At 35.2% G+C, this 17,085-nt stretch overlaps 1 protein-coding gene across 4 annotated transcripts in view; it reads right to left on the bottom strand.

Moving 5' to 3' along the window:
• Positions 1-17,085, bottom strand: part of RBM27 (RNA binding motif protein 27) — a 59,304-nt gene that overhangs the window by 35,248 nt on the left and 6,971 nt on the right. For 2 of the 4 annotated variants that reach the window (XM_019739102.2, XM_019739105.2), the window contains exons 2-7: positions 13,097-13,215; positions 10,172-10,296; positions 4,403-4,494; positions 3,537-3,730; positions 2,528-2,791; positions 762-1,055 (exon numbers count right to left, since the gene is read on the bottom strand). In XM_019739102.2, coding sequence (XP_019594661.1) covers positions 762-1,055; positions 2,528-2,791; positions 3,537-3,730; positions 4,403-4,494; positions 10,172-10,296; positions 13,097-13,215 — 1,088 coding nt within the window. The remainder of the gene's footprint in view (positions 1-761; positions 1,056-2,527; positions 2,792-3,536; positions 3,731-4,402; positions 4,495-10,171; positions 10,297-13,096; positions 13,216-17,085) is intronic. The other 2 variants (XM_019739103.2, XM_019739106.2) reach the window with 1 other exon arrangement.

The following is a 17,085-nucleotide window of genomic DNA, read 5'->3' as shown; positions in this document are numbered from 1 at the left end:
TCTCTACCATGAGGTTGCCAGTTCGATTCCTCGAATCCCGCAAGGGATGGTGGGCAGCACACCCTGCAACTAAAGACTGAACATGGCACCTTGAGCTGCGCTGCCACTGAGCTCCCAGATGGCTCAGTTGGTTGGAGCATGTCCTCTCAACCACAAGGTTGCCGGTTCGACTCCTGCAAGGGATGGTGGGCTGCGCCCCCTGCAACTAGCAACGGCAACTGGACCTGGAGCTGAGCTGCGCCCTCCACAACTAAGACTGAAAGGACAACAACTTGAAGCTGAACGGCACCCTCCCACAACTAAGACTGAAAGGACAACAACTTGACTTGGAAAAAAAAAAGGTCCTGGAAGTACACACTGTTCCCCAATAAAGTCTTGTTCCCCTTTCCCAATAAAAATCTTAAAAAAAAAAAAAAAAATTTTCAATGTTCTAGAAGAATTTCATTAAACTACTGGCATGTTTTTTTTTCCTGACATCTTCAAAACACTGGCTTCCTTAAGATGCTTTCTACTATCAAGATTTTGACTCCAGGTCATTAGGCCACTATTGATAAAATTTACACTTGGAGGTACTACAAATAATGCAATGCAACAATGGATGAGAAAAAAGGAAACAGCATCTTAATTATGGGAATATATTCCAAATTCTATTATTAATTTACTTTTCAAAAACTAAATCTACTGTCAAGTTAGCTGAAAGGGATAGCTTCCAACTACAATTCCCCGCTAAAGAAATAAATATTCAGTGAGCATATACTTACTTGGTATGGGAAGCACAACAGAAGGTGGAGGTTGGCCATGTCCTTGGGGAACAGGAAGTCTCATATTGTGACCAGGACCTGGACCTGGGCCTGGGCCTGGGCCTGGACCAGGGCCAGGGCCTGGGCCTGGGCCTGGCATCGGAGGCATTAACATTCCAGGAGGTGGAGGAGGAGGAAGCCCAGGAGGTGGTGGAGGGAAAGGAATCATGCTTGGCAGAGCAACTTCATCAACAACGAGGGGATCATTTCCATGATCAAACTGACAAAGGTCACCAAGTACACAAAATCCTCTTTCTGAAAGAATAAAAGAAGAATCTTATTATGATCCACTTAGAGCTCAGAAAATAAACAAAGCAAGTCGTTGATAAACCCACCAATCTGATTTACAAAATGTTTTTTCTCCAAGGAGTCTAAACCCTTTCTAGTGTTATTGTGTTAATCATCACATATCCCTGAGGTCAGGGCAGGTATACTCTACTTTCTACACTATGAGACCACAATTTGTTGAGTTAGCAAATAACGGAGTCAAACAGGCTACTAGCTACTACTCACCCATTTGCTCTGAAGTTTGTATAATAAATAGTCAGATATTTTACACAAATACCAATTTAACAAAGGATGGGGGTGGATGGAAATAAGGGACTTGAACTAGATGATATAATTTCCACTATCTATTTTCATATTATCCTAAAGCAACCATTTTTGCTATATCTACAAGTTGAAACTTTAGTTTAAAATATTCAAGTGGGCATCATGTACCAGGTTATTCTTTCTTAACAGCAAAATATTAGAGAGTGGGCATCACGTACCAGCATTCTTTGTTAACAGCAAAATATTAGAAAGTGTATCAATAAAGAATAGGTTAAACATATTTCTGTACTTATACAATACTAAAAAATACTGAGGAAGCTCTTTATGTATTAATGTAACATGACTGCCAGGAAATATTGCTAAGTATAAGAAAACATTATGCAGAAGAATGTGAGTAGTATACTAACATTTATTTAAAAAAGAAAATAGGGGAGAAAATATACATTTGTTTATGCACATATGCAGAGACTATGTCTGGAAAGATACACAAGAAATTAACATTAAATTGGCCTGGGGAAGGAGATCTCTGTGGCTGCGAGGCCAAGGTGAAAGTGAGGAAATGCTTGAATTATGATTTACTTCTATTCCCTACTTAAAAATAAAATGTAAAAACATACATATTTCACATTTACAGAAAAAATGTTCTAATATCTGCAATTTGCTTCAAATAATACAGGTCAGGGAGAAGTGTTGGGAGTACAGATGAAAACAAGATTGCCCGTGAGTTTATCATTGTTGGTGTGAGGTCATGGATACAGTAGGGTTAATTGTATTACCTTTCAATTTTTATAAGTATTTAAATATGTCCACAACAAAAAGTTAAAATACACACATACATACATACTAATTCATTCAGTCATTCAAATGTAAAGTCAGCAAATAACAAATTCCCAGCACTAAACTCCACACAAAGAAATGATAATTCCTAGTGTGTACCAAATTTGTGGTATATGTATAGTGTTTGTAGTAACAAGAACAAAAAATAAAGGGTCAAATCCAAACATTCCCTTAACAAGAGCCAAACTAATGAATCAAACAATAAGCATATGCCAAAAGAGATCCACCTACTCATTCATCCCTTTTAATAAAATCTGAACTACAATCAAAAGGTATGCAGTACTAGCCACAGCTGCTTTACCAGTACTTCTGGGTACAACATGAAAGAGAATTTTTACCATCATAATCTCTGCATCGCCTCTTTGGTGGTGGGTTTCGACCAAAAGAATTGGAAGAGCTATGATTGTTATAGTAATTAGACCAACTCTCTGTTGTGTTTTCCGAGTGGTGTGCAGGTGCGATCACAGTCACCGTGCTGGGAATAGACTGTGCCCCCGAGGAGTACTGCTCGGAAGAGTTCGGAGGGGGTGCAGGTGCAGGCACATACGAACTCTCCAAATCATTCCTCTCACTCTTAAACTTGGATCTTTCCCTGTGCTCTGCTTTAGAGACAAAATATAAACAAGAAACAAAGAAGATCAGACATTTATTATTAAACTATGTTTATTTTCTGACTTACAAAATAGGAAAGATGAAAATATTGAAGTAAACTTACTGAGCTATCCATATTTCACAGTGCTCTCATTATTAATATAGCCTAAAAGTAGGAACATCAACAATGTGATATATCTTGACCAATAACTTGTCTAAAATCATCTTTTATAACACCAACATCAATACATAACGAAGAAAGGCCAGCTTCTCCCATGATATTTAATAAAAACACTATCCAAGAATTGACTCCCAAACTACTACCTCAGGAGATCATCGGTTGGGAACCCAGTAATCTATTTATATTATTTTCTTTTTAATTTTATAAATTCTAGGCAACCTTAAAGCACATCAATGCTTTCTTGACTGAGGAGAGAGTGGCAGGCAATCCTCTTCCTCCTCTGATAGCTTTGCTGATTAAAGGACAATTGTCTCAATTATACAAATGACTTAAGTCTAGACATGCGCATACTATGATACACTTATACAGCTTCTTTTTAGTCAAACTCCTTTGACTCTATCCCCAAAATAGAGCGCTGTCTTTGTAACAAAATCAATGTTTTTGAGACAATTCCAGATTTTACACTGCTCAGACATATTAAAGGTACATGAGCCTTTAAGGGAAGTTCCGGTACTCTTGTGATATAGGAAGCTAAGCAACTATGGAGTTTTTAGGGGGAAGCCTCATCTGCTCACCAACATTCCTGTTTGGATCCCGGTCTTTGCTGCGTCCCCGGCTTCGGCTTCGACTCCGACTCAGGCCTCGGCTCTTACTCCGGCTCTTACTCCTGCCTCTCCTCCAGTCATACTTCTCCCGGTACAATTCATTCCGCTCATAATACCGGTCATAGTCTCTCCACTTGCCATCTTCTCTTTTCTTCTCACGTGTTCTATAATACACAGATATAAAAGCCATATGTACACTATAGAAACCAAGTCTGCAAACACATAGGTAGCATGAAATACCCTTCCTGATTCATCAAAATTCATAATATCTATGCTTTTTTAGAAAGCCATAAGACCACCACATAATTTGTCTCATCCATTATATAAAAAGAAACAACATTCCCTCAAGTACACTGGGTTGGGAGAATTGAAAAAAAAGAGGTGAATCCAAAGTATGGGGAGGCGGAGGGGGAAAAATAGATATTTAAAACTAGACAAGAAAAAGGCTCAACAAAGTTTTCCTAAACAAAGACTAATTTTTTAGTGGTACGCTGATGGTTCAACATATAAATTGCACTACTTGTAATATAAAATGCTATGGATGATTTTAATACTAAGCACCCCTAACCAAATGGAACATTTCATTATTATTCTCTAAGGAGACTGCTCCCACCCCTGAGCTCTTGGGGAAAACACATAATGATGACTGTTTATGAAAAGAAGAGAAAATATGACAAAGACAAACAGAGAGAATGGAAGGAAGAAAGGTAACATTCTCTTTCTTTAATCAGTTCAGAGAGAAGTCACTGCATATTTTGAAAATCCCTTTAATGCCCTTGTAAAGTAACTGAAAAGTGAGCTTATCAATGTCTTCATAATTAAAGATAAACACAAACCTTCGTTCACTAGATTCTGAACGAGTCTTCTGGGGACTAGGATATTTCTTTTTTCTGCCATCTCGTTCTTCCTCGGCTGGCTCCTGAAATACCTATATGAAAACATTCATTAGAAACAAGAATAGTCCTTCTATGAACTATAAAACACATCCACCTGATAATCTTTCTGGCACAAAGAGAGTACAAATAAGTAAACAGAAATACTAAAGTCAAATTCCATCAAAAAAAAAAAAGAAAAATCAGGGCTGCCGGTTGGCTCAGTTGGTTAGAGCGCAGTGCTCATAACACCCAGGTTGCGGTTCGACTCCCACATGACCAGTGAACTGTACCCTCCACAACTAGATTGAAAATGATGACTTGACTCGAAGCTGATGGGTCCTGGAAAAACATACTGTTCCCCAATAAAAAGTTAAAAAAAAAAAATCACATCCAAAAAAGTTTGGCAACAGGGAAAAATTAAGAAAGATGCTGATGATGTTAATTTTTGAATGTGACTTGAAGGTAGAGAATAGCAGTGTAGGTGGGATACAGCAATTTATACTTTTAATTCAAACAGTAGAAATAACAAATTTCTATTTCTAAGCAACATATAGTAAAATAATTTGTTTTCCTAATTATAAAATATACTCACACATATAATTCATTTAAAAAGGACATTAGATTTCACAGAAAAGGTTTCAGGAACAAAAGGTTAAGTTAACGAACGCTATAAAACTATTTCACGTGAATTATGGAAAAATGATATTATAATTAATGGAAATGTTCAGGCTTCTTTTAAAGCCTAATAGTCAAGACCAACCAAAAACAGAGAACTAGTGATTTTATTATTGTTTTTAAACAGAAGTTAATCACAAAACAAATATATAGCCTTCACTAAAGACAGGTGAAATAAAGTCATTTGCAAGAACTGAACAAATGCCCATCTAATGGAGAAACTCACTTCCCTCAAATCAGGAAATGAGTGAATAGAACAAGAGATAACTATTTAATAAAACTCAGGCAACACAAAATGGCAGCCACAAATGGGAACCATATGGTGCTGGCCCAAACATTATATCATTAGATTAGGTTTAAAAATCATTCTCTCTACCAATTTACAGGAAATACAGAGGATATATTACTCCACTGGGAGGTAATCAGCAAAATCCAGACAGCAAAAAACTCTACAGGACAAATGACTGAGTTTCTTCAACAAGATAAAATTTAAGGAAAAAGAGGCAGAGGAGGAAAAGAATGAGAGCGATGCATAGGTAGGTATTAAGGGGGTGGATTTAAAGACTAAGAGAGACTTAAAAGACATCAACTTGGAGGTCTTTCTCCTTCTTTTTGCCTTGCTGCATTTTCCAAGGATTTTAATTTTTTTAAATACTTCTTTTTTTTTTTAAGGAGAGCGCAGCTCACAGTGGGCCATGCGGGGATCAAACCAGCTACCTGGATGTTATGAGCACTGTGCTCTAACCAACTGAGCTAAGCGGCCACCCTCCCAAGGATTTTTTTGATGAACTAGTACTAATTCTTAATGGAAAAAACTATTCTTTAAAAGTCAAAGGATCCTAAAGAAATAAAAACATCAGGCCACACAAAAACTTGTGCGTGAATGTTCATAGCAGTATTATTCCTACCGTGTTTCCCCGAAAATAAGACCTAGCCAGACAATCAGCTTTAATGTGTCTTTTGGAGGAAAAATTAATATAAGACCCGGTCTTTTATATATTATATATTATATGTTATATATTATATATTATATATATGAGACCCAGTCTCATAGTAAAATAAGACCTGGTATTAAATATTATATATTATATATTGTATTAAGACCCAGTCTTATAGTAAAATTAAGACTGGGTCTTATATTACTCTTTGTTCCAAAAGATGAATTAGAGCTGATTGTCTGGCTAGGTCTAATTTTTGTGGAAACATGGTGATAACCAAAAAGTGTTAACCACCTGTCTATCAACCCAAATATCCACCAACTGATGACTGGATAAAGAAAATGTGATATATTCATACAGTGGAGTATTATTCAGTTATAAAAAATGAACTACTCATACATGCTACAACCTGGATGAACCTTGAAAACATTATGCTAAGTAAAAGATGCTAGTCACAAAAGTCTACATATCTTGTAATTCCATTTATATGAAATGTCCAGAAAAGGCAAATCTATGGAGACAGAAAGTAGATGAGTGGTTGCCTAGGGCTGGGGAAAGGAAGTGAAGGGAGTAGGGAGGATTTGGAGGGTAATGGCTAATGGATACAGGGTTTCTTTTTTGGAGAATGAAACGTTCTACAATGAACTGCGGTGATGATTGCACAACTCTGAATACAATGAAAACCATGGCCATTTGTATTACACTTTAAGTAGGTGAACTGTATGCCTGGCCATGGATGTATAATTATTCAAGCCAAATGATGGGTGCATGGGGGCTCATTATTATTCTGGCTTCTTTCAAACATTTTCATAATAAAAACTTTGTAAGTTAACAAAAGTAATCTGTATTCTTATCTATTTTAAATAAAATTTCTAGAATTTCCTGTGATGAGGATATGTTTTCCCACAATTATTTTACACTTTTATTCTGAAATGAGTTATAATGACATTATACTGTCTTATATTTCTTGAATTAGTAATATATACGTAGACTTCATATACCAAAGCCTCTTACCGACTTTGCTCCTACTATTCTAATATGAAAAGTGCATTTCTTTATAGAATCAGATGACCAGACATACTAATTTTAAGTTTTTCGTCTTTGCTGTCCACCTGACTTAAATTTTTCTACCTCACATCTATTAGAAGTCTGATCATTACACATCTGTTTAGGAAGTTTTAATTATTTATTATCTTGGTCTATCATGGCTTCACAAGTGTGACAGCCTCCATTCCCTTGGACCATTTTGGATATAAAAGTGTACTAATCGGGGCAGGATTGGCCTTGTGTTAATGGATTGGATTGTTGGAGGGGGGGTGATGAATATGTGGGAATTCACTATAATATTCTGTCTCCTTTTGATGTTTGTTGAAAATACTTGATAATACGTTTTTAAAAAATAAAAATGAAATAAAATATTTTCAGGCAAACCAAAGGAGGGGGAAAGCTGAGCAAGAGGTTCATATATTTCTAGTCATAAATCCATACATTGTATCAAAGAAAAACTGCCTTCTAACATTTCAGATGATCATGGTATCCAGAAATACCATCCAGTGAATAAGGAATTTTAGTACCAAAAATCTATTATCTTCATGGATTGTTCTTTTGCACATTCATGAACTCAGACAGACAGGGTAAAGGGGTTTAATAACAGCCAATTATAACTACGGTAAGTTTACAAGTAATTTTCCAACTGTACATAAAAAGCATCATGCTTCATAAATCCTGGTACATACATATGAACCAAGTGTTTCTGCAGCACCAGGATGAGTTAGCTGTTCCAATGATCCACACTCTCTCACCTGGTTCTTCCTGTGACCAACAGTCTAATTGTAAAACTAACTGATGGGACAATATAGCTTGGAACCAAAGTTGAAAGGTAAAATGGCTAGTCCTTAGATGGATCTGCTCCTCTGTACCCTGCTCAGAGCAACTGCATCAACTGAGCACATACAAAATTAGACAATTAGCCAAAGGTATGTACTACCTCAAACCCCTTTCCTTCCACATTATCTAACAGAATTGCTATAAACTATTATATTTACACACTATTAAATGAGCTATTATTCACATCAGTAATAAAAATTAAGTTAAAGAATCTTAGAAAACAGGAGAAACGCCAGACAGCATCATTTGGGGTAATAATACAAAGAAGCAAATATCCATTTTGCATAATTTTCAAAATTTGGATTTACTACAAAGATACGAAATGAAGTAATGCAACAATTTTTGAACTGTTCCTTCAAAACTCCAGATAATGCAGTATTTATTTTATATCCAAACCAGCTATCATTCAAACAGACACTTCTCCTATTTTAAAAAGACTTTCTGAGACAATTAGAAGGCATGAACCAAAACCAAAAAAGTGACAGTGGTCTCAGTTGATCTCAATCAAGTATAGCCACATTTTGTAATTCAATTAGCCTAGCATTTAAAAACGTTATCACAAATGACAACTAAATGTAGTATGTGATACTTAGAATGAATTCTGTACTGAAAAGGAAAAAAGCAAGTTATAAAAAAAACGGGCCTGTTGGTCATCGGACGAAATTGGAATACAGACAGTAAATAATTTTATTGATGTTAAGTTTACTGAAACTCATAATGGAATTATAGCTACTTAAGAGAATATTCTTATGAAATACGCAGAGTATTTAGAAGTCAAAGGTCATGATGTATCTGACTTACTCCCAAATGATTCAGGAAAAAAACAATTTTGGGTGTGCATATACAGAGAGTAACTGAGACAAATCTTCAATATGTGAATCTAGGTAGATGGTATATGGGTGTTTGGGATACTATTCTTGTAATTTTTATGTAAGTTTAAAATTATTTCCAAATAAAAGTTTATTATACAATTATTTAAAAAAAAGTTGAGCAGCATTTCTGTATAATAACCAACATTTATGTGCCAGGCACTGAATTACGATGTGTGTGTGTGTGTGCGTGTGTGTGTGTGTAAAATCTCATTTAATCTTCAATGAGATACATACTACTATAACCATCATTTTGCTGATGTACAAATAAAAGTTAACTTATTTTAGAGCTACTATTTTTTACTCATGCAGACTGATTTCAGAACCCATATTCATATAATACTATGTTGTCTATACATAAAAAGAATTACAAATGAACTCTAAAATTTCTTCCTTGGTTCAAACGATTACCATCTATAATCACATTTTTATATTTCAACGTTGTAAAAACATTTTTTCCCCCTTTTCTTTCCTATAAGTGATGTTTATAATTACGTTAACTACAAAAAAAAACTCTGTATGGTTAAAAAAGAGGAAATTGGGTGGCCGGATGGCTCCGCTGGTTAGAACGTGAGCTCTTAAAAAGGTTGCTGGTTCAATTCCCACACGGGACGGTGGGCTGTGCTCCCTGCAACTAGACTGAAAATGGCAACTGGACTTGGAGCTAGCTGCACCCTCCACAACTACCGTGTTTCCCCCAAAATAAGACCTAGTCAGACAATCAGCTCTAATACGTCTTTTAGAGCAAAAATTAATATAAGTAATTATAGTAAAATAAGACCAGGTCTATAATATAATGTAATGTAATGTAATATACTGGGTCAAATATTAAGTTTTGCTCTAAAAGACGCGTTAGGGCTGATTGTCTGGCTAGGTCTTATTTTCGGGGAAACAGGGTAGATTGAAGGAGAATGACTTGACTTGGAGCTGATAGGTCCTGGAAAAACACACTGTTCCCCAATATTCCCCAATAAAATTTAAAAAAAAAAAAGGAGGAAATAATTTCTCAATTTACATGAAAATATGTTACCTAATGAGTTCTCCTGAGGTTTCATTAGTACTTTACTTTTAATAAAGCCTCCATATTTAACCAAGTTTTCTTTTTCTAAAAGTCACTGGATAAGATTCTGAATTCCTCAACATTGCTAAAATATCGTTTGATTCTAAACAAGCTATCTGAAATTCTCCTAACTCTTCAAATCCAAGGAATTAAGAAGCCCTGATAAAGAATCTGCAGCATGCCCAAACCCACAAACTTTAATCAATAGATAATCACTACTAAAGATGTCAACTTCCAACTAAGAATGACACTGATAATAGGATCTAAGAAGCCCCCAAAGCAAAAGAAAACGTTGCTTTACCTCTTCTTTAATTTCTTCTTTTTCTTGGACTGGTGGTTTTGGCTCAGGCTTAACTGGTTCCAAAGGTGGAAGGTAGTTTTTAGTATAGAGACTTTCGAATAGTTTATCCACAAAACCTGAAGTTTCTAAGGAGAAGAAATATTTAACTGTTACACAAACAAAAACTTGACAACACACACCGTATTGGCAAAGCAGAGGAAAATGCGACATCTCATATACTGTCAGTGGGACTAAAAATAAGTGTAACCTTTATGGGGGAGAATCCCACTTTGGGTTTTTAAGTCTTTTAGGCATATTTGCACATATACAAAATGACATATATATGCAAGATTATTTGAGTATGTTAATAGTAAGAGACTGGAAACACCCTCATTTCCATGAATAAGAGATCAGTTAAATAAACTATGTGACAAACATGCAACTGAGTACACAGCAGCTGTAAAAAGACTGAGTACTGATAATTTCAGATCTCAAAGATATAAGAATATTTGTATCTGTTCATATTTGCATTAAACAACTCTGAAAGGACAAAAAATAAGTTGTGTACTGGAGGTAGGAAGAGAACAAGTGAAAAACAGGTAAGAGAAACTTTTCACGGTATACCTATGTATTGTTGGATTTAATACACTGTCTACTCAAAAATTTAATTTAAAATATTTTTAAATCAGTTGAAAAAACTTTGGCATGAGAATAATACAGAAGTATCTTCTAGTGTTTTACTTAAAGGCTGTTCTATTTTGTAACTTTTTCAGACTAACTGAATGGGGAGAACCAGATGAATTTGTTAAAAATATAAATATCAAAATATTTGTTATTCAAATCAAATTTAAATAATTTTCATTGGTCCTACCCTAAGGAATAGCTAAATTGCACGTTAAAAGTACAACACAGACTTCTTACAATGCAATTATTATACATTTTACATAAATAGTTGTTTCAAAATGTCTAATTTTTCTTCAGAAAAGCATCTTTTCATAAACTTATTAATTTGTGTAATATTTTCCATGATTATAAAACTGTTATCTCTTGTGAACTATTACACATAACTTTAGATAATAAATTAATCAGACCCTTCAAAAGCTTTTATGATCACTTTCTCCATATGCTTGTTTTCTAAAATATTTTTAAAAAATATTACGTTTTTAATTTAAAAGACATATAACCCAATGAAGAAAAAGCATAAACATCTAACACTAAATAATATTCAAGATATGTTTTTTTAAAAAACATATTACAAGAATATATTTATTTGAAACCACTTTAATATGTGACATAAACATATACATAAATGTAGAGCTAAGCACATGTGGCTGTTTAGATTAATTAAAATTAAATTTAAGCCTCAGTTCTTAGGTTACATTAGCCACATTTCGAGTGCTCAATAGCCGCTAGAAGCTACTGAATCGTAAAGGGCATATACAGACCATACCCATCATTGCACAAAGTTTTCCTGGACAGTGCTAGTCTGGAAGACATACACACCACACATAAGTAGACAACAGTGATTTTTCTCTACGGTGGCAAGTTTATGGCGATTTATTTTCTTCTCCTTTTTAAAATGTTCTTTAAAATTCTTCCTCATGTGTATTGCTTGTGTAATTTTAAAAAGTTACTAAAAATCTTTAAAGCATTTATAACAATGAATTCTTAGATGTCTCAACATACATTTGCCTCTTACCCAAAAAGTCTTTGCTGTTTTACTTTTTCATTTTTTTTTAATGGCTCTACACCTCACATGACTTATCTTTAATGGAAACGAAGTAATATAAATTAATATATTTAAAAAAGGAAATACTCATTTGTACTACAGAGCAATTCTGTAAGTATTAGATTTTTTTAATACAGAAGAGCCTTAAAATGCTTCTGACAAATATGTAATCCTGTGTTTCAGATTGAGAAGTCATATTATCTTCTCTTTCTCAGCAGCTATTTGAGTTAAAAGGTATCTTCTTACCACCAACAGCAAGGTCAACCAATAAGTGTGCATTATCTACATTCCTGTTCATCTATTCAACAATATTTATTGAGTATCTTCTATGAGTCAGGTAGTGTAGGTTCCACGTCTCCACTCTCAACAAAAGGAAAGGCCAACCAGAGGGTGGGAGGGAGAGACACATATAAACAGGCAAATAAATATATGACAGGGAGTGACAAGTGCCATGGGAAAAAACAAATAAATAAAGCAAGGTTGGGAAGAGGAGAGTGACTAGGGGCATGGGTTTACTATATAGATTGGATACAGGTACCCAGAGGAAACTACAGGAAGGTGACATTTGAGAAGAGACGAGAAACCACAAGGAAAGACACCATGTTTCAAGGACATTACAGTAAAGAGAGTTCAAAAGCCCCAAGGCGGGAACATGTCTGCCATGTTGGAAAAAACAGCAAGGCAGTCAATGCGGCTCGAATGAACAGCGAGGAGGAAAGGTAGGCGATGAGGTCAGAGAAGCAGCAGGGAGGACCCCAGGGAGCTCTGTGCACTATGGAAAGGACTGTGCTGAGAAGATGGGAAGTTAAAGGAACAAAGACAAGAGGATCATATCCATCTCTTCTTGGATATCAAGAAGCCCCAGCCAAGAGGGAAAACAACAGATAGCTTCACTGTTCTAATAAACACTGAGAATAAGCAGCTTCCTTATCCTTAAATTGTTAACCACCCCCCCAACCATCAACTAGGCTCTGCCGCAAGCCGCAAAGGACCCATTCACCTAAAAAGCATCCGTTACCACTGCCTCAGTATAGAAAATTAACAGCAAAGGAAAGGGAAAAACAATTCTGCCAAAATACATGATAAACAAGCATATATTCAAGTATTTAAAGGACCCTACCAATTTCTCTCCCTTCCAGATTACGTCTTCAAGATTTTGACAGGAAGTTTTAAATTTAAAATCTTTAAATACTTGGTGGAAGGCCCATAATCATTACCTTTTTGTAAAAAGACGTCAAGTTGATCAGCACAAAAGGCTTTCAATTCTTTCTCAGGTTTGTCCTTTTTGACCAGTGCTACAACATAGTTGGCTAAGGCTGAAGGATCAGCATCACATCTAGTTAGAGACAAAACAAAAATTTTAAAACATTTTTTTCAAATGCTATGTCATTAATAAAGTCACCCCTATTTTGGAAAGCTAAAGGTCAAAACTTTAAAAGTGACTGCAAACACAGGTGACTATTATAACAAACAACATACATATAGTGCAAGTAAGATGTTCCTTTTCTGCTTATTTTTATAAAATAGTTTGTGTCCTATTTTCGATGTTCTAATTATACCCAGAATTTTGAAATAAATCTACATTGATTTTTTTTTTTCAATGGTAATAGGGAAGAGTTGGCAATTGAGCCTTAGCTTGGTCAATATCTTCAGGAACTATCTGTTCCATGGGACCTATGAGGAAGAAAGAGGGGGTGATGGGACAATTTCCCCCTTTCCCTGGAAGGCCCGACACCAGCATCCAAAAAAGGCAATCAACTCCACTGCTAATCTGCTCCACGAGTATCTTAAGGATCGTTTCTAAAAAGTGAGGACACAAGAAGGATGGCATCTTAAATATTATTGGCAAACACTTGAGCAAGGAAGAAAAGATATGGAAATTAGAACAGAAAGGGGAAGAAAGGAGGTGGAAGGGCAGCAGAGATAAAACCCTTATCTACTTCACTTTTTTTTCCTAGTTAGCAGTAACCTGACTTGGACATTCAAAATCCTATGCCAGCGCAACACACGATCCTTGAGTTGCCAACTCCTGACATATCTGTCAGACGTAACGTTTTATCTACATTACATGAAACTGAAAATTTTTGTTGTAAATATATATTTATTTTAATATTCTATTTTCCTCATAAATGTACATTTAAGTGACACATATCTTTTTTGTTTTCATAAGATTATTTTAAGAGGTAAAATGAAAAAATTCCCAATGACAGTAAATAAAATCAGTATGCAAGCAAAGTGACTGTATCCCTGTAAAAGACTATTCAAATCTAACTAATCTTGTCCTATTGCTATACTCCTTCGCCCTCCACTGTCAACCAGAAAGTTAAAGTTTCAGCTCAAGAGTATCAATCACATTTCCATTCCAACAACTTTATGATTAGCAAATAAAAGAAAAACAAGCACTAGCACCTTTACTTCCTTCTAGTCTATGTATTTAAAGTTCATAATTCAATAAGATTTTTTAAATTATTGCCAATATTAACATTGTTGTGGGAAAGGCTGGTTTTTGAAATAGCTATGCACATTTATGCATCAAATTCTAAGACAGCAAATTTCAATGACTGTCAATTTTACAAAACTCAGAGCTAATAAAAATAAATTATGGCCAATGATCAAAGTGCACAAGGAGAGAGTATAAGTGCCAAAGATGATGAGCTACATATTAATAAAGACATGCAACTTAAAAGCCTGGATTTTTCTTAAAAATATATATATATAAATTACATTTTGAAGAATTATGAACAGATTACCCTAGTAAATCCAATTGCTAAATTCAAAAATGGATGTACAGCAGTTCTACCTTCAAAAAATGTTACACATGCCATGTCCACCTTGGCTAGTCCATAAATACCTCAAAATAGAGATGTATGGGTAGACTTAATTTCACCTTGAGAACGATTAGATATTTGATCAGTGTAATTCTAATCAACATTCAAATGGGGTGGGAATTACATTTCTACCTTTACTTAGAAAGTTCAGATTCTGTATAAAAAAACAATTCTAAACATGGAAAGAAAGGGATTTTTAAAAATACTAAGAATGGCATAAAGAGGCAATGTTATTTTCTCTGGTGTTAGGACAACTTTCAAGGAGACTCATGACCTGATGGACATGGTGGGTAAGGAAAGATACAAAGTTTCTAGTGAGAAACAGGCTAAACATTCAGATTACTGGATAAATGAGGTGGGTGAAACATACCCAAATATCTTATACAGATATTTAGTCTTCAGACTCTGAAAAACAAATGGAGAGTTAGGCTGCTTCTAATGAAATACATTTTGATGTGACACTGTTAAACTCAAGATGAATAGTTACGAGAAGGTAAAAGAGTAGAGAAAGACTAGACACCAAGAAAAGAGTGACCACAGATTCTAAATATTTATTTAATGTGCATGAACTGATTGTTAATATCATTAGAATTCTACACCAAATACAAAAGTGGGTTTCCAGCCAAAGGAATAAGACCATTTAAATTAAGAGCTAATATGAATCCATAAAGTGTACTCGGAGGGAAATTGCGAATCTGAAATAATAGTAAGTTACACCAATTGAATGGTGAAATTTAAATACAATGGGGAGTTTTATTTTGTAATTTTCTGTACCTTTTTAATTGTTCTTATTTATTCTTTCATCACCCCTTACTATATAATTCTTAAAAACTGACAATTACAATAGTGTAGTAGCTATGGTAGCAATGCTAATAGTAGCCCAATAAAACATCCAGAAGTGTGTCACAAAAATCTGAGCATGACTAAGATCCTTGATAGGGCCACTTCTTACTTCTCTACCCAAGAAATAATACCTATGAAGAGTAAAACCTTTTAGCTATTTATTTGTAACCTAAGCTTACGAAAAATCATTTCTGTTTAACTATAGGGACAAGCACATTTTGGAATGAAATAGATTTCCATTTTCAGATCCATGGCAATGTTAAACATACATGCTTCCAAACAAAAAGGGGCTCCTGTTATAAAAAAGTTTAAAAAACATAATAATACCCATCTAAAATTACTATTCTACTATAGTCTTTGAAAGGCCTTAACAGTACAATCAATGAATTATTATTCATTTGATATACTAGATACCTAAATTTGTAAATATTAGACAAATTAAGTGATTCACTCAAGATCAGACAGAGAGCACACCCATGAAACTAAAACTCAGCTGCAATTCCACAGCACATCTCTTTCACAGCACATACACTTTTCTAACGTATATCTATCTACACTACAAATTCATGTATCATTTTGAGATAAGTCTCAACCAATAGTTAACCTTCAGTTAAAATAAAAACCCAACAATAGGGCCAGCCCGGTGGCTCAGGCTGTTGGAGCTCCATGCTCCTAACTCCGAAGGCTGCTGGTTCAATTTCCACATGGGCCAGTGGGCTCTCAACCACAAAGTTGCCAGTTCAATTCCTCGAGTCCTGCAAGGGATGGTGGCCTCCGCCCCCTGCAACTAAGATTGAACACGGCATCTTGAGCTGAGCTGCGTGCGTCCTGGATGGCTCAGTTGGTTGGAGCGCTGGCTCTCAACCACAAGGTTGCTGGTTCAACTACCGCAAGGGATGGTGGGCTGCACCACCTGCAACTAGCAGGGCGGATGGACCTGGAGCTGAGCTGTACCCTCCACAACTAAGATTGAAAGGATAACTTGAAGCTGAACGGCACCCTCCACAACTAAGATTAAAAGGACAACAACTTGACTGGAAAGAAGTCCTGGAAGTACACACTGTTCCCCAATAAATTCCTGTTCCCCTTCCCCAATAAAATCTTAAAAACAAATAAACACCCCCAACAACAGAAGTTTCCTCAAGTTTAATGAGGTCCTTAAAATTTACACCTTGCATAATAATGTTCTAAGAAAATGTCTCAATTATATATCTTTTAAGTCATTTAAAAAATAAAAATCAAATAGGACGAATTTTTATTAGGGGAAGTTAACAGAAATATCTCCCTAAAAAGGTCTTATCTGTATAAACCTCAAATTTGACTTTTTCGTTCCTAATGAAATCTCCATTGCAGGTGTATGTATGACACATCTGCTGAGCTGGTACATCAGCTTTACAGATTTCAGACATGTATCCAATCTCAAGATCTAAGAGGGAAGGTCCTTCCTTACCTTAGGCCCCAAGCCAAGAAACAATACTAAAAAAAAACAAAAACAAAAACATTACAGTCTACTTATTTTAGGAAAAGCCAGAACT

Source organism: Rhinolophus sinicus, linkage group LG10, assembly GCF_036562045.2.
Source record: "Rhinolophus sinicus isolate RSC01 linkage group LG10, ASM3656204v1, whole genome shotgun sequence".
Taxonomy (NCBI): Eukaryota; Metazoa; Chordata; class Mammalia; order Chiroptera; family Rhinolophidae; genus Rhinolophus; species Rhinolophus sinicus.
The sequence above is the reverse complement of the archived record's forward strand: the minus strand, read 5'-3'. Positions and strand labels throughout refer to the sequence as shown.